Source organism: Lissotriton helveticus, chromosome 6 (assembly GCF_964261635.1).
Source record: "Lissotriton helveticus chromosome 6, aLisHel1.1, whole genome shotgun sequence".
NCBI lineage: Eukaryota > Metazoa > Chordata > Amphibia > Caudata > Salamandridae > Lissotriton > Lissotriton helveticus.
In genome coordinates, this window is record NC_136067.1 from 1,635,021,394 (window position 1) to 1,635,045,225 (window position 23,832).

General features: G+C 50.5%; 1 protein-coding gene across 2 annotated transcripts in view; it reads left to right on the plus strand.

Moving 5' to 3' along the window:
• Positions 1–23,832, plus strand: part of CCT4 (chaperonin containing TCP1 subunit 4) — a 157,459-nt gene that overhangs the window by 104,877 nt on the left and 28,750 nt on the right. For both annotated transcript variants that reach the window (XM_078649474.1, XM_078649475.1), the window contains exon 12: positions 6,459–6,693. In XM_078649474.1, the coding sequence (XP_078505600.1) occupies positions 6,459–6,693 (235 nt within the window). The remainder of the gene's footprint in view (positions 1–6,458; positions 6,694–23,832) is intronic.

The following is a 23,832-nucleotide window of genomic DNA, read 5'->3' on the forward strand; positions in this document are numbered from 1 at the left end:
ACGCAGGAATCGGAGGCGGTAAAGACAGGATCCGCGCCCAAGACGCACAAGGCCCACAAGGACGTCGGATCCGAGGGGAAAATCAGACCATCCTCGTCGGCGCCGACACAAACTGTGAGTGTGCCGTCCCCCATAGCCGACTCACTGAAATGGATCAGGGAAAAGGCCTTTGCCCCGTCGGCTCCGATACCATCAACGCAGCCGCGAAAAGACACTCCAGAGAAGCCGTCTGGGAAACTTCTCTTTATTTTGCCGCCGAAGGAGGCGCCCAAGGCATTTTCAACCAAATCGGCACCGAAACAGGTGATTTCTTCACCGACTGGCCCACTTCCACGTCAGGTGCTCGAATCCGAGGACGATTCGGTGCATTTCATCGACGCTGACACAGGCAAACTGACCCTCTATAAGAGGAAAATAACTTCGGAGCCAGTGGACCCCTATGTCATTCCACTAAAGAAGAAGAGGGTGCCCCTTGACGCCTCAGGCCTCACGGAACCGATCCAGCCTCCTCCGAGACGGAGCCCTACTCCCTCCCCAGACCACTCTGAGGGTGAGGGGTATGATGAGGACGACCAGTACAATTTCCCAATCAATGAACCTGATGTGCAACCGGATTCATATGATGACACTGGTGACCAGAACACCCAAGGTGCGGGGCAGGACCCGCAGCCTTTTAATGCACGGGCATCCCCGACTGAGGATTCAGCAGGTTTTCATGCCCTACTCGAAAGGGCGGCAGCCAATCACGATGTGGACATGCATGCCGACCCTGTTGAGGAAGACTTCCTTTTCGACACTTTTTCGGTCTCTGAAAGGACAGTAAAGACACTGCCTATGCTTAAAGGAGTCCTCAAGCATGCTGGGGACATATTTAAGGAGCCTACGAGAGCGAGAGTGGTCAACCCTCGCATTGAAAAAAAGTACAGACCTGCACCTGCGGACCCCGCATACATTCGGGGACAATTGCCATTGGACTCTCTTGTGGTCGCCAATGCCAGGAAACGTGCCAACTCCCAGACTACGGGTGAAGCTCCTCCCCCGGATAAGGAATCCAAAGTGCTAGAGGCAGGGGGCAAAAGAGTAGCTGCACAGGCATCAAACTTTTGGCGCATTGCCAATACACAGGCGCTCTTGGCGCGTTATGATAGGGCGCACTATGACACCCTAGAACAGATCGTACAACACCTGCCTCCACAGTTCCAAGAGGGCACCAAACTGCTTATCGAGGAAGGGAAGCTAATCTCAAACGCAGCCATCAAGTGTGCACTTGACGCTGCGGACACAGCTGCTAGGGCTATCAACACTAGCGTTATGCTGAGACGACAAGCGTGGCTCCGCATCTCAGGGTTTAAACCGGATATTCAGACGACAATTCTTAATCAGCCAGTCAATCCTGATAGTCTGTTTGGTCCGGATGTTGACACCACCCTAGAGAAAATAAAGAAGGACACAGACACTGCTAAGTCTATGGGGGCCCTACAGTCACAGCAGTTTCGTGGCAGCAATTTTCGTCGCTCAGGTGCACGTGGAGTCACCAGAGGACAAATGGGTCAACAATCCCAGTTCACAAAAGGTGGGGCACAATCCTCGTTCACTAAACAGAACAAGGGAGGTTACAGGAATAACAGCAACAGAGGTCGCGGCAGAGGAAACAACAGCTCCCGCACCTCTACTCCCAACAAACAGTGACTCTCTGTCACTGCCCCCCGACCACCTAACACCTGTCGGGGGGAGACTGCAGCGGTTCCTGCCCGTCTGGAGAAACATCACCACAGACAGGTGGGTGCGACAACTAATCCAGTATGGTTATTGCCTAGAGTTAAAGTCCACTCCACCCAACATCCCGCCAAGGCAACGGCCTATGTCCGCAGAGCACTTGCTCTTATTGCAGCAGGAGGTAGTGGTGATGCTGCAAAAGGGAGCAATCGAGCTCGTGCCGGTGGGGGAGGAAGGCACAGGGGTATATTCCCTGTACTTCCTTATTCCAAAGAAGGACGGTTCTCTCAGGCCCATTCTCGATCTACGTCCCCTCAACCTGTACATACTATCGGAACATTTCCACATGCTTACACTGCAACAGATTCTTCCCTTGCTAAACCAAGGAGACTTCTTAGCAACCTTAGACCTCAAGGATGCTTATTTCCACATTCCACTACACCCGTCACACAGGAAATACCTCAGGTTCACTATTCAAGGCAGGCACTACCAGTTCAAAGTCCTACCCTTCGGAGTCACAACAGCCCCGAGGGTGTTCACAAAGTGTCTGGCGACAGTAGCGGCGCACCTCAGGAGGCAGAACATCCATGTCTACCCCTACCTAGACGACTGGCTCGTGCAAGCCAAGTCAGAGCAACAGTGCGCCGCAGACATGTCGACTACAATTCACCTTCTTCACGATCTGGGTTTCTCCCTGAACTACCCAAAATCGCATCTTCAGCCGGCACATGTCCGGCAGTTTCTAGGCGCGACGATCAATACCCTGACGGCCATGGCTCAGCCAAACCAAGTCAGGATAGACAGCATGCAGGCTCTGATCCAAAGGTTCAGGCCACAACACTCGCTTCCAGCGAGAGTGTTCATGCAGTTGATAGGCATGATGGCCTCCTGCATCTTCATAGTCCCTCACGCACGGCTACACATGCGCCCGCTCCAGGAGTGCTTAGCGAATCAGTGGACACAGGCTCGTGGGCAATTGACAGACCTAGTGTTGGTTACCAGTCGGGCATACGACTCTCTGCATTGGTGGACTCCACACAACCTTTGCAAGGGCCGACTGTTCCAAGAGCCTGTGCCGCAGATTATCCTGACAACGGACGCGTCTCTCCAGGGATGGGGAGCTCATGTGCTCACTTACACAGTGCAGGGACTATGGACGACGCAGCAACAGAAGATGCACATCAACTATCTGGAACTGATGGCAATCTTCATGGCGCTCAAGTCCTTCATTGTACATCTGTGCAACAAAGTCGTGCTAGTCCGGACGGACAACATGACCGCGATGTACTACATTCAAAAGCAGGGAGGCACCCACTCGCCACAGCTGTCTCATCTGGCTCAGAGCATGTGGAAGTGGGCCATTCAGAGGAACATTTTCCTCATGGCAGAACACCTCCCAGGAAAGGACAATCAGATGGCGGATCTGCTCAGCAGATACAGCCATCAAATGCACGAGTGGGAGATACACCCGTCTGTTCTCCACCCGTACTTCCAGCAGTGGGGTCATCCGGAGATAGACCTGTTTGCCACAGCAGAGAACGCAAAATGCCAACTCTTTGCCGCCAGGTTCCCTCACCCACTGTCGCAGGGGAATGCGATATGGATGAACTGGTCAGGCAAATTTGCGTACGCTTTTCCGCCAGCCCCTCTAATACCGCTGGTCGCAAGAAAGCTAAGGCAGCACGAGATGACTCTCATCCTGGTTGCTCCAACGTGGGCGCGCCAAGCTTGGTACACCACGTTCCTCGAACTCTCAGTGGTGCCGCATCAAAGACTGCGCCTCACGCCCAGTCTTTTGACGCAGAACCATGGAGACATTCAGCATCCAGATCCACAACAGCTCAACCTGGCGATCTGGCTCCTGAAGTCCTAGAGTTTGGATACCTTAACCTACCTCCGGAGTGCATGCACATCATCAAGGAGGCGAGGAAACCAACTACTAGAGCATGCTATGCTGCAAAGTGGAAGCGTTTTGTCATTTACTGTACGGCCAATGACATCGACCCGCTAGATGCATCTATCCCCAACATCATCTGCTATCTGTTGCATCTTTACAAGTGCAATCTAGCGTACACTTCCATTCGGATACATCTATCCGCCATAGCGGCTTATCTCCAGAACAGGCAGCACCTCTGTCTTCAGGGTGCCTGCCATTAAAGCCTTCCTTGAAGGTCTGAAACGAGTCATTCCCCCAAGAACACCGCCAGCTCCGGTGTGGAACCTCAATGTCGTTCTCACCAGACTGATGGGACCGCCATTTGAGCCCCTGCACTCGTGTGAACTCCAGTTCCTTACGTGGAAAGTAGCTTTCCTTGTGGCTATTACGTCTCTGAGGCGTGTCAGTGAGCTGCAGGCGCTCACAATCCAAGAGCCATTCATTCAAATCCATCCAAATAGGGTAGTGCTACGCACTAACCCCAAATTCCTTCCGAAGGTGGTGTCACAGTTTCATCTAAACCAAACTATTGACTTACCAGCATTCTTTCAAAACCCGCAAACGGTGGCGGAAAGAATGCTCCATACCGTAGATGTACGGAGGGCGTTGATGTACTACATAGACAGAACACAACCCTTTAGAAAGACAAAACAACTCTTTGTTGCCTTCGTACCACAACACAAAGGCAACCCAATTTCCAAAGCAGGGATAGCCAGGTGGATTGTTAAGTGCATCCAGATATGTTATCAAAAAGCCAAGCGCACTTTAACAATACCCCCCAGAGCGCACTCCACACGCAAACTGGGGGCATCCATGGCTTTCCTAGGGAACATTCCTTTAGAGGATATTTGCAGAGCAGCCACGTGGGTCACACCACATACCTTCACAAAACACTACTGTGTTGATGTGCATTCCAAGCAGCAAGCAGCTGTAGGACAGGCTGTTCTCAAGACACTTTTTCAGGTTTCTGCAGCTGGCACGGGCAACCGCCGCTGATGGAGGGACTGCTATGTATTCTATGCTAAGATATGAATTTAGCAGCCCACATGCCTCGAACTGAATATGCTACTTACCAGTATGCATCTGTTCTTGGCATGTAGGGCTGCTAACATTCATATCGCCCGCCCTCCTCCCCGGTGCCTGTCGCAGCTGCAGATATACTATTGTATTTATTCATTAGCATGGACATCCTTTACACTTTTCACTCCATCTTCTGCCACAATGGCGAAAAACAATCTGGGGATGGAGCCGATGCCCATGCGCACTGTAGTCCAGGGGAGGAGCCACCTATCTCAGGATACTTCGAAGACTCTTCCAGGACAACAATGTGCAATCATCCGAGCCCAACACTAGGCGGCGATCTAATGCTAAGATATGAATGTTAGCAGCCCTACATGCCAAGAACAGATGCATACTGGTAAGTAGCATATTCAATTTTTCCCCCAACCGAACTCAGTTGTCGAAAGAGCTCTACACACTTTAGATGTAAAAAAAAGTCTACCGTGTCCTATATTGATAGAACCAAATCATTTTAGAAAAACACAACTCTTGGTTGCCTTTTCAAAACCACATAAAGGAAGGGCTATTTCTAAATCTGGCAGTTTACTTTGGATTGTCAAATGCATCCAAACCGGTTATGCTAAAGCTAAAATCTCTCCCTATCCCTCCAAGAGCTCACTCTGCTCTCAGCAAAGCGCTTCTATGACCTTCTTAGTAAAAATACCTACAGCTGACATATGTAAAGCAGTTACATGGTCTACACTGCATACATTTACAAAACATTACTGTGTAGATGTCCTGGCTCGTCAACAAACTGATATGAGCCAAGTGGTTCTACTTGCACTATTTCAAACCACTGCAACCCCCGCAGGTTAGCCACCGCTTGTCGGTGAGAACGGCATTACAGTCTATGCTAAGCATGTGTATCTACAGCCATCTGTCACTCGAACAGAAAACTTTGCTTACTCAGTAAGCGCATGTTTGCGGCATGTAGTGCTGGAGATTCACTGACGCCCACCCTCCTCCCTGGAAAGTTCTGTTGGTTATAGCTACTTGTATATTACACTTTTTTTGCATGGTCATCTCACTACACTACACTGCACTATCCTTCACACTCCAGCCTCACCGCCTTTGCAGAAAACAATCTAACAGTGGTGTCGAGGACCATGCGCATTACAAGCAAGGAGTCATCACTGTACCTTGTGACTCAAAAGACTTTCTTCAAAGAAAAAAACTTGCAAATATCCAAGCTCAATACTAGCTGAAGGGATTATGCTAAGCATGGCAATATACAGCACTGCATGCCACTAACAGATGCTTACTGGATAACTAACTTTTTCCTTCTGCCAACATGTTGTTGTCCCTCCCACAACCCCCCATCCCAGCTCCACCCCCAGTGGATCCTGGTGATTCGAAAGGTATGTGAAATTGACTTTTCGTGCCTTTATGAACCAACTTCAGTTCTTTCTGTCTATGATGCCCTATGAATTTACAGGTAGTGTTAATTATGCTGGATCACTCTGAATCTCTGAGCTTGTGCAAGTATCTCTCCTATTTCCAGATGGGTATCCCTTTTGATTGGCCTCTACAGTACTTCCAGATCGACTCGTCAGATCTTAGCTGGGTGGTAAACCAGTTAAGTTTCATGCGATTTTAAGTCGCATAGTAAATTTTTCTGCTGGTTACCTTTTGTATTTAATCTCTCATGTTGGTTTTCTTTTTTTTTCTTTTTTTTTTGTATCATTGTGCAGCAGTTTACAGATTGTTGAACATTTTTTTTTCTTGTCTCATAATTTTCAAATTGCAGAGCTCTAATAGCAGGAGGTGGTGCTCCAGAAACTGAATTGGCCTTGCGATTGAATGAGTATTCTCGCACTTTGAGTGGCATGGAGTCCTATTGTGTACGAGCTTATGCGGATGCACTTGAAGTCATACCATCCACGCTAGCAGAAAATGCTGGACTTAATCCCATTTCTACTGTGACAGAGTTGAGAAATAGACATGCACAGGGAGAAAAAACATCAGGCATTAATGTTAGAAAGGTAAGATGTGATGGCTTTGTATTAATGCTAACTATTGTTTTGTATTTTGTCGTGTAATTTTAAGTTAGTTAGTCAATGAATGTTCCCCATTATGGGATTTCCTTTATTATTTTCAAACCTAAAAATATCTCTGCCTTTGTGCTGGATCCCAGAACAAATTAAAACAAACATTTAAGTTTGTATATATTTTTTCTACTTAAATCCCTCGATATTTAAAATTTGTCACACAGCAGTTTGCTTAAACAAAATCTTCTTAATACTCCTCCAAGGTGAAAAAAGGGTCAGTGGCACAGATGGGTACACTTTTAAACTGGGAGACTTTTTGACCTTTTAACTTTAAGATACCAGCTACTCAAGTGTCTCCGAACAAGGCGCAGTAAGAGTTAAAGCAGTTCATTTGTAGGTCTCGAGAGTGCAGGTTTCTGCCAGATCTTTTGCCACTACACTTCTAAAACCTATATATAGAGTAGGTTTCTGAGGAATAATTGTCTCTCCCTTCATAGTGTTGGCTGTTCTGCATCATTCCACCTTCGTGGAAGTGTTTCTGTTGCAGTGCATTGTTTTCAGTATCTGTAAGAAAATATTAGGTAACAGCAGAAGCTATCTTGAAATAAATGCTTTCACCAATAAAGTCTACCCATTGTGCTTTATAGCCAGCAGCGCTTACTTGAAGTATAAATTTGGGAGCTGTGTAAAAGTATGTAAAGGCAATCTAATCATGTTGAGTTTTTTTTAAGAAAAAGATTTTTGTGCCAATAAGCTATATAAAATGTATAACTAAGTAAATAAATTCTACTGCATTTATCTTTACAGGAAGGTCGTAAGCATTTTTTCTCACTATGCGTTTTTTTTGTATTCAGTACTGGAACCTTAAGTCCTTCCATGTACAATTTCTTGGGAAATGACTTACAAAATAGGCAATCGCAGTTTTAGGCTGATACGTTGCATGCCATTCAGGGTACTCCTGGTGATGTCTTTAGTTAGAATGCTGGCTGGGCAAGCATTTATTTTTTATAGCTCCCTCCCAGTTGCGTCATTGCTGGGGTACAGCATTTGCTTACATTGTTAGCTCCCTGTCGACTATTTGTATTTACATGTTCGAGGCATGTGGGCTGCTAAATTCATATCTTAGCATTAGATCGCCGCCTAGTGTTGGGTCCGGATGATCGCACATTGTTGTCCTGGAAGAGTCTTCGAAGTATCCTGAGATAGGTGGCTCCTCCCCTGGACTACAGTGCGCATGGGCATCGGCTCCATCCCCAGATTGTTTTTTTCCGCCATTGGGTTCGGATGTGGTCTCGACGTCTTTCTGTCGAAACCGAGAAAAAACTAACTTTTAGCGGCCAAAAGGCCTCGCTTTTGCGTCGGTATTGTCTGCGCACGGTCTCGAGTCTTCCGTCTCTTGGAGCCGGAATAAGCGGAGTTTTTCTTTCGCTTTTCGAACTTTGAGGCCTTCTCATCGCGACACGACTGCAAAACTTTTCGGACATGGAGCGGAGCCCGTTTAAGTACTGCCCGCTTTGTGGGTCCAAGTACCCGCACATCGACCTACACCCCGTCTGTAACAAGTGCCTTTCGCCTGACCACGACGACGGCAAGTGCAAGGCCTGTGCACAGTTCCCGCGACTCCATCGACTCCGTCGACCTCCGGTCCGCAGAAGTCGAAGAAGTCCGTCGATTCCGCTGCTGCAAAATCGAAATCGACGCCAGAGGAGGGGTCCTCTAAAAAAGATGGTCGGCACGGGTCAACAGCTGCGCCGCCGTCCAAGCACGCCAAAGCCGGCTCCACGGAGGCTACTCAGGCGCACGGATCGAAGACTAGCACGTCTGCGCCCCGGTCCCAGGAATCGGGGTCGGTGACAGCGGGATCCGCGTCCAAAGCGCACAAGGCCCACAAAGACGCCGGATCCGAGGGAAAGGTCAAGACATCCTCGTCGGCGCCAACACACACTGTGAGTGAGACGTCCCCCCATCGCCGAATCACTACAGAGAATCAGGGAGATGGCCTCTGCTCCGTCGGCTCCGAAATCATCGCCGCAGCCGCAAAAGGACAATCCAGCAAAGCCTTCTGGAAAACTTCTCTTTATCTTGCCGCCGAAGGAGGCGCCGAAAGCCTTTTCCACCAAATCGGCACCAAAGAAGGCGATTTCTTCAGCGGCTGGTCCACTTCCACGTCGGGTACTCGAATCAGAGGATGATTCAGAGCATTTCATCGACGCTGATACAGGCAAACTGACCCTCTATAAGAGAAAAATCACTTCGGAGTCAGTGGACCCATATGTCATCCCACTGAAGAAGAGGAGGGTGCCCCTTGACGATTCAGGCCTCATGGAACCAATCCAGCCTCCTCCGAGACGGAGCCCTACTCCCTCACCAGAACACTCTGCGGGTGAGGGGTATGATGAGGACGAGCAATACAATTTCCCTATCAATGAACCAGATGCACAACCGGATTCATATGATGACACTGGTGACCAGGGCACCCAAAGTGTGGGGCATGACCCGCAGTTTTTTAATGCACGTGCATCCCCAACTGAGGATTCAGCAGGTTTTCATGCACTACTTGAGAGGGCGGCAGCCAATCATGATGTGGACATGCATGCTGACCCGGTTGAGGAAGACTTCCTTTTCGACACATTTTCAGTCTCTGAAAGGACAGTAAAAACACTGCCTATGCTTAAAGGAGTCCTCAAGCATGCTGGGGACATATTTAAGGAGCCTACAAGAGCAAGAGTGGTCAATCCACGTATTGAAAAAAAAGTACAGACCTGCACCTGCAGACCCCGCATACATTCGGGGCCAGTTGCCACTGGACTCTCTTGTGGTCGCCAATGCCAGGAAACGTGCCAACTCCCAAACGACGGGTGAAGCTCCTCCCCCGGATAAGGAGTCCAAAGTGCTAGAGGCAGGGGGCAAAAGAGTAGCTGCACAGGCATCAAACTTTTGGCGCATTGCCAATACACAGGCACTCTTAGCGCGTTACGATAGGGCGCACTACGACACCCTAGAACAGATTATACCACACCTGCCTCCACAGTTCCAAGAAAGCACCAAACTGCTTATTGAGGAAGGGAAGCTAATCTCAAACGCAGCCATCAAGTGTGCACTTGATGCAGCAGACACAGCTGCTAGAGCTATCAACACTAGTGTTATGCTGAGACGACAGGCGTGGCTCCGCATCTCAGGGTTTAAACCGGATATTCAGACAACCATTCTTAATCAGCCAGTCAATCCTGATAGTCTGTTTGGTCCAGATGTTGACACCACCCTAGAGAAAATAAAAAAAGACACAGAAACTAAACTGCGAAGCCCAAGCAAACAGTGACTCTCGGTCACTGCCCCCCGACCACTTAACACCTGTCGGGGGGAGACTGCAGCAGTTCCTGCCCGTCTGGAGAAACATCACCACAGACAGGTGGGTGCGACAACTAGTCCAGTATGGTTATTGCCTAGAGTTGAAATCCACTCCACCCAACATCCCGCCAAGGCAAAGGCCTATGTCCGCAGAGCACTTGCTCTTATTGCAGCAGGAAGTAGTGGTGATGCTGCAAAAAGGAGCAATCGAGCTCGTGCCGGTGGGAGAGGAAGGCACAGGGGTGTATTCCCTGTACTTCCTTATTCCAAAGAAGGACGGATCTCTCAGGCCCATTCTAGATCTACGTCCCCTCAACCTGTACATACTATCAGAACATTTCCACATGCTTACACTGCAACAGATCCTTCCCTTGCTAAAACAAGGGGACTTCTTGGCAACCTTAGATCTCAAGGATGCTTATTTCCACATTCCACTACACCCGTCCCACAGGAAATACCTCCGGTTCACTATTCAAGGCAAGCATTACCAGTTCAAGGTCCTACCCTTCGGAGTCACCACAGCCCCAAGGGTGTTTACCAAGTGTCTGGCGACAGTGGCAGCGCACCTCAGGAGGCAGAACATCCATGTCTACCCCTACCTAGACGACTGGCTCGTGCAAGCCAAGTCGGAACAACAGTGCGCCGCAGACATGTCGACTACAATTCACCTTCTTCACAATCTGGGTTTCTCGCTGAACTACCCAAAGTCGCATCTACAACCAGCACATGTCCGGCAGTTCCTAGGTGCGACGATCAACACCCTGACGGCCATGGCTCAGCCACACCAAGTCAGGATAGACAGCATGCAGTCTCTGATCCAAAAGTTCAGACCAAAACACTCGCTTCCAGCGAGAGTGTTTATGCAGTTGATAGGCATGATGGCCTCCTGCATCTTCATAGTCCCTCACGCACGGTTACATATGCGCCCGCTCCAGGAGTGCTTAGCGAATCAGTGGACACAGGCTCAGGGGCAATTGACAGACCTAGTGTTGGTTACCAGTCGGGCATACGACTCTCTGCATTGGTGGACTCCACACAACCTTTGCAAGGGCCGACTGTTCCAAGAGCCTGTGCCGCAGATTATCCTGACAACGGACGCATCTCTCCAGGGATGGGGAGCTCATCTGCTCACTTACACAGTGCAGGGACTATGGACGACGCAGCAACAGAAGATGCACATCAACTATCTGGAACTGATGGCAATCTTCATGGCGCTCAAGTCCTTCATTGTACATCTGTGCAACAAGGTAGTGTTAGTCCGGACGGACAACATGACTGCGATGTACTACATTCAAAAGCAGGGAGGCACCCACTCGCCACAGCTGTCTCATCTGGCTCAGAGCATGTGGAAGTGGGCCATTCAGAGGAACATTTTCCTCATGGCAGAACACCTCCCAGGGAAGGACAACCAGATGGCGGATCTGCTCAGCAGGTACAGCCATCAAATGCACGAGTGGGAGATACACCCATCTGTCCTCCACCCGTACTTCCAGCAGTGGAGTCATCCGGAGATAGACCTGTTTGCCACAAAAGAAAACGCAAAATGCCAACACTTTGCCGCCAGGTTCCCTCACCCACAGTCGCAGGGGAATGCGATATGGATGAACTGGTCAGGCAAATTTGCGTACGCTTTTCCGCCAGCCCCTCTAATACCGCTGGTCGCAAGAAAGCTAAGGCAGCACGCGATGACTCTCATCCTAGTTGCTCCAACGTGGGCGCGCCAGGCTTGGTACACCACGTTCCTCGAACTCTCAGTGGTGCCGCATCAAAGACTGCGCCTCACGCCCAGTCTTTTGACGCAGAACCATGGAGAAATTCAGCATCCAGATCCGCAACAGCTTAACCTGGCGATCTGGCTCCTGAAGTCCTAGAGTTTGGATACCTTAACCTACCTCCGGAATGCATGAACATCATCAAGGAGGCAAGGAAACCAACTACCAGAGCATGCTATGCTGCAAAATGGAAGCGTTTTGTCATTTACTGTGCAGCCAATGACATCAACCCGCTAGATGCATCTATCCCCAACATCATTTGCTATCTGTTGCATCTTTACAAGTGCAATCTAGCGTACACTTCCATTCGGATACATCTATCCGCCATAGCGGCTTATCTTCAAAACAGGCAGCATCTCTCTGTCTTCAGAGTGCCCGCCATTAAAGCCTTCCTTGAAGGTCTGAAACGAGTCATTCCCCCAAGAACACCGCCAGCTCCGGTGTGGAACCTCAATGTCGTTCTCACCAGACTGATGGGACCACCATTTGAGCCACTGCACTCGTGTGAACTCCAGTTCCTTACGTGGAAAGTAGCTTTCCTAGTAGCTATTACGTCTCTGAGGCGTGTCAGTGAGCTGCAAGCGCTCACAATCCAAGAGCCATTCATTCAAATTCATCCAAATAGGGTAGTGCTAAGCACTAACCCCAAATTCCTTCCGAAGGTGGTGTCAGTTTCATCTCAACCAAACTATTGACTTACCAGCATTCTTTCAAAACCCGCAAACGGTGGCAGAAAGAATGCTCCATACCTTAGATGTACGGAGGGCGTTGATGTACTACATAGACAGAACACAACCCTTTAGAAAGACAATACAACTTTTTGTTGCCTTCGCACCACAACACAAAGGCAACCCTATTTCCAAAGCAGGGATAGCCAGATGGATTGTTAAGTGCATTCAGATATGTTATCAAAAGGCCAAGTGCACTTTAACAATACCCCCAAGGGCGCACTCCACACGCAAACTGGGGGCATCCATGGCTTTCCTAGGGAACATACCTTTAGAGGATATTTGCAGAGCAGCCACGTGGGTTACACCACATACCTTTACAAAACACTACTGTGTTGATGTACATTCCAAGCAGCAAGCTGCTGTAGGACAGGCTGTTCTGAAAACACTTTTTCAGGTTTCTGCAGCTGGCACGGGCAACCGCCGCTGATGGAGGGACTGCTATGTATTCTATGCTAAGATATGAATTTAGCAGCCCACATGCCTCGAACTGAATAAGCTACTTACCAGTATGCATCTGTTCTTGGCATGTAGGGCTGCTAACATTCATATCGCCCGCCCTCCTCCCCGGTGCCTGTCGCAGCTGCAGATATACTATTGTATTTATTCATTAGCATGGACATCCTTTACACTTTTCACTCCATCTTCTGCCACAATGGCGAAAAACAATCTGGGGATGGAGCCGATGCCCATGCGCACTGTAGTCCAGGGGAGGAGCCACCTATCTCAGGATACTTCGAAGACTCTTCCAGGACAACAATGTGCGATCATCCGGACCCAACACTAGGCGGCGATCTAATGCTAAGATATGAATGTTAGCAGCCCTACATGCCAAGAACAGATGCATACTGGTAAGTAGCATATTCATTAACCTTTTTTTCTTTTTCTCCACGTTGGTGAAACAAACACTTATTATTTAAAAGCTGCTCATTAATCCAGCAAATCAGTCAGTTTCTGTGTGATAGTTTTCAAAGGATTGTGAGTATGCAAATATCCAGCTCATCAACGGCCACATATCCACAGTCCTTTGAAAAACGATTTTTTGGGGGGGGAATAGATGTTGTTTTTGACAGAAAATGTTGCTTGCACATTACGCATGTGGTCTTCTATGCTATATTGCATCTCCTAACTAGGACTGCTTATAATTAATGGAAGAAAACTGTCTATTGGAGCAAAATCGTGCTTATGAACACTTACTAGGTGATCAACAACTAGTCTTTTAATGCTATTGGAAGCCAAAGTAACTTACATTTTCCTCACTTTGTCCCCTGAAGCAAAAAAGGAGCCCTAAAGAAACCAATCACGTCTTGGTTAAGAGAGCCTAACGAACTTTTAAATGGCAATAAAATTGTTGCCTCATTTTGTCTATTTCTTTACTCTTTGCGTTAAATTCTCCTGTTTGTTTGAGGGAGAACTATGGGCTGATTATGTAGAAATGTAGTGTAGAAACCTCTGTGAAGGTAATTTCTTTCCATCCTCTACGTCAAGACCCCATTTACATGAATCTCACTGTGACCTACACTTCGTGGGCTTCAATTTGTATCAAACTTTGCTCAACTCGGAAAGCACAAAGTGTGCATTGTACGTCCTTGGTGCGGACTGTTTCTTCCCAAATCTATGCTCATTTATCGTATTCAGTTGTGGGCTTATTGTCTCAGTTTAGTAGCCTCAACCACCAGTGTTGCTAGTTTCTTGTTTATAGTATTTGGATGGTAACATGTCGTTTCATATTTAGCCTTAAGTTCACTGTCCCAAAAAGTGATTTTCTAGACTTGGGTTATATCATGGTTTACTGCCCGTCAGCCCTTTCCCCAGTGACCAGACATCTCTGCTTCATAAATCTTGAATCCTTTGACCATGGCTGAGAGACAAAGATACTGCCTCTAGAGAAAATAACTTAATACTGGCACTGGAGAGATTAAAGAGTGACCCCATGCAGCATTGCTACAGTGAGGCGAGCTGAGTGTATTTAATGACTTACTACGTGTCTACTGTGTCTGGATGCTGACTGGTTAATCTATAGCTTTTCTTGTTCTCACCATCTTCTGATGCTAATCCAGCTGCCTCTTGACCTTTATTGTTCCGGGATAATGTAGGCCGGGTGCAGGTCCTGATGAGCTGATGCATTGCCAGCACGAGCACAAGTCTCTCTGTTTCAGGCAAAACTGTGCATATTTAGTAGCCATTTAGCCTCATTTGAAAAGACCTGCAATTAATTCAGTGAGGTGGAAGGGCCATGAAAGAACTCGACTCCTCACATAAATCTCGGCTTTTCACTATGCTCACCCCAGTTTACTACAATACATTGTTTTTTGCAACCGTTGGGCATCCCAGCCCCTTCCCCGATCGACCTGCCCCATCAGGAGAAGCAAATATCTACTTCCACTCCCCTGATGAGATCCCCCAGCCTCCCCCCGACGCCCCCAGAAACTCCTCCCACTCCTCCGTCCCCACAAACCGTGACCTTCAATCTTCCAAGGAAGATCAGCCCCCACAGCCCCCTCAATTTTATCTTCCTCAACATCACTCCATCATCCCACAAGCTCGGTCTACTGACCCCCTTCAATCTTCCGAAAATCAATCCCCATTGCCCCCTCAATCTTATCTTCTTCAAAAGCAAATCATCAGCCCTCGTGCTCAGTCCATTCCCTCCAGCAGATTCACTGAGGAAGAGCTCACGACTAAACCCCCTACCGAGAGTCACTAACAGAGACAGCCGGGCTGACCTACTCGGCAGTAGACCTCACAATTCGACCCTGGCCCCCACCCCACGAGATGTCCCTACCCAAAACTGCATGCTACCAGCCCCAGAAAATATGGCGTACCAGCTGGCCCTACTAGAAAGTCAGTTAGAAATTATATTCCGTGGCCTTGATCAAATCCTTTCTAACCTAGACAAGGCTCGAAAGCCCCAACATTCCCAACTCAGGGCTTCCTATCCGACTGACTACCCCTCTAAAACCCCAATTTGGGACCTCAACCTTCCTCGAGAACCGGCTGCTGAGGCCCCCTAGAACAGACGCTGTGATCCCACTACAATCTCTCACAAGAATCAAAGCCCCCGCGTCTGGAGCTCAGAGCCACACTAGTAAAGATCCAAACACAAAGAACTTCCAGAACTAAAGCCGCAATGTCCGCTGAAGAAGCTTTGGACCTAGCCTCCACTTATGACTCCCCTCTCCCAACTTCCACTAACTCCAATATTCAAGTGAACACGGGCTTCGGAAGAGACTTCCCTCCTGTGAAAACCACAAGACCCCCGCACTCCCTCACCTCCATACCGAGGGCCCCATCAGGAAAGCATCCGAACAAAAATAATCTATCTACTAACTGCTTGCTCATTAACTGTAGAGCCCCCAACATGCAACGGAATTAGCTGAAGCTATCCTCTCTCAGGACTTTGACATTGCGTTCATCCCAGAGACATGGCTAAATGAGATCTCCCCACCTTGTTTAGACATGTTTGTGTCCCCAGGTTTCACCATCAATAAAGATAGAAAAGATCAACGCAGGGAGGTGTAGCCGTCATCCATAAAGATGACATTGACCTCGCTGTAATGGACTCATGCAAATATAGCTCTTTTGAATGTCTGTCACCATCAAGACTAAGGATAACAGCCCTTTAGTTGGTCACCTTCTCTATCACCCACCTGGCAACACCCCCACTTTTGGTGAACACCTATCCAACTTGATTGCCCACTGCGTACTCAAAGACACCAACTACATAATCCTGGGTGATCTCAACTTACGCTGGAACGAGGCCTACAACACACTAATTCAATCTCTCAATACTCTCCTCTGTGACAATAACCTTCCCAACACTGTTCTGAAGAAACTCACAACAAAGGAGCGACCTTTGATGCCATCTTTGCCCACCAAGTCGCAATTACGATCGACAACAGCCTCCCAGTGGACTTGTCGGATCATCACATGATCTTATTCCACATCAACCAAAGAGTTCTATCCCTGCCTCCTGTTCAAGACCCCCCCAAATGGTCCAGAAATCTCACCCAGATCCCCCTGGACGTCATGGAAGATATGCTAAAGTTGCTCCTACCCAGCGACCAAGATCTCTCTACAACTGACCTCACCTCGCTCTATAGCACGAATATGGTAATCCTTCTTGACCAACTAGAACCCTTGAAACTAAGAAAAAATCGAGCCATTCGGTCCAGATCTTGGTACGACTCTGACACTAATGAAGAAAGTAGACAACTAAGAGCTGCAGAAAGACGCTAGAGGAGCTTGCCCACTACCTTCCATCGCGACAAACTCCGAACTATCTAGAAGAAATACAAATTCATATCAAGAACAAAAAATCTATGTATTTCCGCTCTGCTCTGGATAGTGCAAAAAACAGACCCAAGGAGCTCTTCAGTATTATTAGACAGCAAACCTCCAAACCGGATACTTCCCTGGGGCAGGCCACCAAAAAACGATGCGACAACTTCGCCAACTTCTTCAATTATAAGATCTCCAAGATAGAGCGCTCTCTGGTCACCAACTGCTCTTCCCCTTCTCATAGCAGCCTGGGTGGTGTGCTTGGTAGCGCTCCCCCTCCCACCACTAAACCCTGGTCACTCTTCCAGCCATTCTAGAAGAAGAGATAGTCAAACTTTTCGCCACCTCTAATCCTTCATCTCACACTCTAGACCCCATTCCTGCTCAACTCACCAAGAAACTGAAACTCTACCTAGCCCCACTATGGTGCAGGATTATTAACAGCTCCCTAAAAACCAGAATCCTCCCAGACTGTCTGAAAGTAGGACAAGTCAACCCACTGCTAAAAACCCAGGCCTGGACATAAATGACTTAAACAACTTCAGACCCGTCTCTAACCTTCCTCTTCTTTCCAAAATCCTAGAAAGGTGTGTACTCCAATAACTAACTCAGCACTTGGAAAATACCAACCTCCTCGACTCACATCAGTCGGGATTCAGGAAAGGGGGCAGCATGGAAACCGCAATCCTCAACATAATTGATGACATACACAAATCACTGGACTCAGACCAATGTTGCCTCCTCATTCTCCTAGACCTACCGGCGGCATTCGACGCAGTTGATCACAATCTTCTCCTCAAAGCTCTCGAAGAAAGGGCCGGACTAGACAACATGGTTCTCCTCATTCTTGCACAACCGCTCCCAAACAATCAAAATCAGAAGCTTTGAATCCGACTTTCACCCAGTCAAGAGGGGAGTGCCCCAAGGATCAGTGCTCTCCCCTCAACTCTTCAACATTTACATGGGACCCCTCACCGCCCTACTCAGAAAAGCTAACATCCCCTTCCACTTCTACGCTGATGATACCCATAACTACTTGGAATCTCCTCTTCTAAAGACATTTATAGACTCAATGAAACACTAAATGAAGTGCAACGTTGGCTGTCAAGCAACCCCTTTTTTTTTTTTTTATAATCCACTTTTTTTTTTAAACAGATTTTTATTTGTCTGAACACACATAGAATGCAGAGCCCCGGAGACTTCTGCCAACATCAGTGACATACGAATATCATCTGCAGACTTTTACAGGACAAACTAGCACCCCCCATCCCTCCCCCGCCCCCCCCCAAATTGCGCTGCTGCTAAAAGAAAAGGGAGGAACATGTGTACAGAAAACCTGCATAGTCCGGTCAAGACACTTCACGGTATTACCAAATGTGCAAATGTCAAGGCGATGGGAGGGCCGTCCCATCAGGCGGAGGGTGTACAAGTCCAGCCCTCGATAATCAGCCCACTTCTTCCAAATTTTAAAATGTTTGCCTGGGTACCCCCTGGCCCGAAATATGGGTTGCTCAAGGTTTTTCCAGCCGGCCAGAGGTGGGGCCTGAGGCGCCTTCCAGGCCCTGGCGATGTCCGCCTAGCTAGGGCAAGGCCTAGGAGCAGCAAATGGCGCTTGTATCTATTTCCCCCAATACCCTCCATAACCTTCAGCAGCGCCAATCTGGGGTCCCGAGGAAGCACCCAGGCCAGTACTTCCGAGAGGCATCGAAATACCCCATCCCAAAACCTCTGTAATGCGGAGCATCCACATACAGTATGCAAGAGTGTACCTACTTGGAGTGGAGAAGTGTGGCTCACTGGTTAGAGCGGCAGACCCTGATGCAGAGGTATGGCCCGGGACCAGGGTTCAATTCCCGTCGCGGCTGGGTCTTGGGCTCAGTATCCTCGGACCCGATAATTCTCTCGCCTCTGTGCCTACTCTAATCATGGGTCCCACTCTGCAACTCTGGGCAATAGCTTGCTTAATCTCCACATCGGCCCTAACGCTAGGATGCCTGGCTTCACCTTGGGGTGCCCAGGAATGGGCACCTCACAGGAACAGGCCAGGATGGGTTCCTTAGCGGTACAGCGCGGGTACACACTGGCTAGTGTAACCAGGCGTTTTATAAGCTCAGGATTATTACTTCCGAACCACAGCGAAGACAATCTGGGGACCCCATCATACCCGCCCTCCACAGGCGCTGTCTAGTAAAATACGTGCCTGTGCAAGTATTTTAATTGGATCAAGCGCAAACGAGTAGAGATTGCCGCAAGCCGCGGACTGGCCAGAGCCTCATTCCAGTCCTCTTCCTCCAAATCCCCAAGATCTTCCTCCCACGCGGCCTTGAGTTTATGTAGATCGGAGGAGCTATGGTGACCAGGGTCTGATAGATACGCGAGAGTTTCTTGTCGGGCAGTTGCCCCATGAACAATTTAGCCTCAAGCGGACTGAAGTCAGGAAGCTGCTCTAGGTTAGCAAAGTAGGGCGTCCAGGCGTGCCGAAATTGTAGATATTTAAAAAATTGAGATTGGGGCATCCCGAATTCGTTCTGCAAGTCTTGGAAGGATTTAAGAGTACATCCTGCCATCACATCGCCCAGGGAGGAGATGCCTATGGCATCCCAGCCCCGGAAGCGCAGCCATCTGAGGCAGACGACCATTGGACCAAAGAGGGGTTTCCTGAGTAAGCACGTTCCACCACCCCATTCTACGCAGCGCCTGGCGCCAGACGCGGAAAACCACTTGCGTGGCAGAGGGAAGACACTGCCGGAGCGCTGCCGAGTACAGCAGCGTGTGAACTGACGCCGAGCCCATGAGGAATCGCACCACAGCATAGGCCGGATCGCCCCGGTCACCGTACCACCAGTCATTCGAGACCAGCAGATGAGCTGCCTGATAATAAGAGAGCACGTCCGATGTGGCCAGACCCCCAGTATATTAAATGTTGAGCGGAAGCATGTCCGCAGCACCACCCGAGCAGTCCCCCCTTCCCACATGAAGCTACTCAGTGCCTAGTTGATTTGCCGGAACCAGCGGGCGGGATCTGATAGATGTGATTCTGTAGTTGGTATACGATGAGGGGAATCGCAACCATCTTAAAGATGGCCGATCTCCCATAAATAGACAAGGGCATACGGGACCACACCGTTATATCCTCGCGCGTACAATTCCAAACCGGGGTGAGATTGCGGTCCCGGGAGACCGTAGCATCCTCCGACAAGTACACCCCAAGATACTTCATACCGCCCGGCGCCATCTGGAGGTCCGACGCCCAAGCCCGACCCGCCCCTGTCCTCCGAGCACACGTCACAAAGGACCAGGGCCGATGACCAGCCAAGAGGCTCTTTGCGGAGGCGAGACGGTGCTCCGACGGGGTCTCCGTCTCCTGCACGCGAGGGGTGCAGGACGGCGTTAAAATCCCCCCCCACAACTGTGAGACCCTGTGGAAAGGAGGAGAACACCAGCGTGGGGTGCCGAAGGGTGGATGTCATGAGTGCAGGGGGAATGTAAGTGCACAGGTGGTTCATAGGGTGTCCCTCAATCATTCCCGACATGGCCACATACCGGCCCTGCGCATCAGTCTCTGCTTTAGCCAGGGTAAAGGGAAGTCCCTTTCTGAGTAGAATGGCCTCCCCCCAGCCCTTGTAGGCGGCTAAAAATAACAAACTGTTGGGAGACAACGGTCCTCACCCCCCAACTCCCCCCACCCTACACTTCTGAAGTGGAAGCATCTGTCGCCCTGAAAAAAAAAAAAACAATAACTACCCCACAAAGAGGTGATTCGCTAATCTAAAACGGTTAGCAACAAACAAGCAAGGACATGTTGAACTGGATCCCCCCCTCAATGTATATGGATGAATGCCAACAGCTGAAAACATGAAGTGGTAAACGTGAGACTACTAGAACGTGCCAGACCCGGGACTGCAATGGAAGGTCAAACCCCGAACGGGCCACTCATTCGAGCTAGGTAGGACCCCGCTCGTGGGATCAGGAGCAGTCTCGTTGCAAAGAGTCCCGAAGGGTGAATTGTGAGTTACACACCCTGCGGTGCTGGTCACCCCCCCTCCTACCCACCAGAGCCACGAATCACGGAGCTCCCAGACAGATCCGAGTCCGACATGGCCCTTCGCAAAGTGGCATCGGGCCCGGGGACGCTGCCCATACCGATCAGAGAAGAAGCCAGTTTTTGTTTAACTTCGCCATAGGAGCGACGTGTAGTCTGAACCTCCCTGGAGTAATCTGGAAAAACCATAATTCTGGAGTTCTGGAAGTGTAACGGTCCCAATTCCCTGGCTGCCCCCAGAATAGCGTCTCTGTCCCGGAAGTTCAAAATTCAGAGGATGATGGGATGAGCGGGAGCTCAGGGCGGGGGTTTGGGAGCGAGAGAGCGGTGAACCTGCTCCACCTCGAACCAGGGGGAAAGTTTCTCTTTGGGCATCCTGGAACGAACCCAGGCCTCTATGAAGTTGTCAGTACGCGCTTCTCGACTCTCTCCGTAAAACCCAGGAGGCGCAGGTTGTTTCTTCGTGCTCCATTTTCGGCATCTTCCGCCCTGCGGTTCAACTCCGAGGTCTGTGTCTGAAGGCGGGTCACCTGGGATTTGTCATCCCCCCACCGTGAAGATACAGGATTCTGCCTCCGTGATGCGCGCTGTGGCATTTCGGAGGTCCTGTCGAATTAAGGCTACATCCACCCTCACCTCCCCGATCTTGCTCTCCACAGAGGCCTGCGATGTGCTTATCGCCTGTAGGATGGCGGAGAGATCTCACCCGGCGATACCAGGCACAGCCTGGGACCCTCTACCTGGGTCCTGGTCCGACGTAGTAAATTGGTTGACTTTAGTTTGGGTTGGGGGAATGGGGGTGTGGGTGGTGCGGGTTCTGCCCATGTTCCCGAAGAATCAGCTTAATGTGGCCGGAGGGGAAGGGGGAGGGAGACATGCCAGTGGCCCCACCACAGATCCCGCCACCCGGTGCAGTGGCCGGTCCCTCCTTCCACCCACCGCTCACCGACGTTGAAGAGAGGAGGCCGCCCTCCTGGGGATCCCAGCAACTAATAACAGTGGCGGTCACCCAGGCGGCACCGAGGGCCCCAAGACCTCAGAGCCCTTCCAGAAGGCCCCATCAACAAGGTTGCAAGCGTCCAGGGGGGGCGGCGCCACCCAATGTGATGGCCGATGTGCCCCTGCACCGGACCCCAGCGCACCACTCAGCTGCTCAGACAGTGAGGAGTGAGTCTTCACAGCAGTGCATCCGGGGCAGGTCGGTGAATTCTCAGGGCCTCGGAGGATGGGGCACCCCGCATCTCTGGTGCCTGGGCAGTCACTGGAGGCGCCACACCGCGTCCAAGGTCAATACAGCCTGTTCCCAGAGATTGTAGAACGATCACAGTCCCACTGACCTGCTCACCCAAAGAATCCAGCAGCACCCCGCGCCCACAAGATGGCGGAGGTCGCGAAAGGCAGCAGCAGTCGAGAAGAAAGGAACCTCCCAGATGTAGCCCCTCTCAGGCCAAGATTGAGGTGCTCAGGATTCAGCAGCAGTCCACACAGTGGCCCCCCGGCCCCAAGGGGCAGTCCGCTCTCCAGGGCGCCACCACAGACCCCAATCCTCCTGTCCGCATGGGGGGGGGGGGGAAAGCACACATGCGCGACCCCGGCAGCCCTGCAGAAGGTCCCGGGGGAGGCGACACAGAACCGGGCCCCCGATTCCCTCTCAGTCCCCAGGGGGTCCTCGGGAATCCGTCCAGGCGCCACCCAGGTAAAGGCCCGCTCTCCGTCACCACTTCAGGCCGGCCTCTGGCACTCTCGCACCAGAGCAGGCTAGCCGCGCCGCCCAGGCTCTGTCTCTACTCACCGCAATCTCGCCTGCGAGCAGGTCGGGCACTGCAGCGCGGCCCGGTCCAGCAGTCCTCCCTCATCTCCTCTCCAGCAGCGGCACAGCTCGCGGGCGTCGCCATGCACCATGTGGCCCCAGGAGCAGGATCGGCAACCTCACGCGGCCGCCATGACTTCGGGAGATCGAGGGCGCCTCAACTGCGCCCCGGGACCGCCCCTCGCGCTCGTCCGGCTGGCAGGGTGGCTGGACCCGCACCGCAGCCCCGGGCTCCGAGGCGAGACAGCCAGCCGTCGGCCCCGTCCTCTGCCACCAGGTGAGTCGCAGGCAGACAGTAGGGGCAAAGGGAGCGCCGGACCGTCCGGGCAGAGATGTCCGGCCCAGGGACGGGACGGCACGGGGGCCGCCATCTTGATTATGCAAGGCCTTATGGAAGGGGGGACCAGCGAAGGCAGCAGAGTCACCGGGCAGCCCCCAAAGAGAATCGAGGCGATGTAGGCGGGATGAGGGAGCCGCTACCGGTAACGTGGAGCTCCGATGGCAGCTGAAAGCGGGCAGATGCGAGGCGGATGACGGAGGGGGGTCCGGAGCAGTCTTAGAGTTCGACTGCCATCTTGACGCCTCAAGCCACACCCCGCAACCACTTAAAGCTGAACCCGGACAAAACCGAACTACTCCTCATCTCGAACAAAGAAGAGAACCCACAAATGGTCGAGTGGTTAAAAGATATCGATGCGCTCAATGGGAACCTCACCCTGGCTGCCACCGTTAAATCATTAGGCATCACGCTAGACTCCAAACTAGACTTGACCAAACACATTAAGATCTCGGCGAAGAGCGCTTTCCTTAACCTGAAGCTGCTAAACGAAATAATAATTTCATTCCATCCAAAGATCTCAAACAAGCCACCCAAGCATTGGTGCTGTCAAGACTGGACTATGGAAACGCAATCCTCTCGGGAATAGCCAAAATTCACCTTGCTCCTCTGGAAACAACCTTCAACGCGGCTGCCAGAATGGTCACTGGAATACAGAAATCACATATCTCCAGCACTAAAAGAACTCAAGTGGCTACCAATAGAAATGCGGGTGAACTTTAGAACAGCCTGACTCACCCACAAAGCCCTTCACACAGGCAAACCCAAATATCTGGCATCCAAACTCAAAAAAGCAGGTCAGTACAGGAACCTCA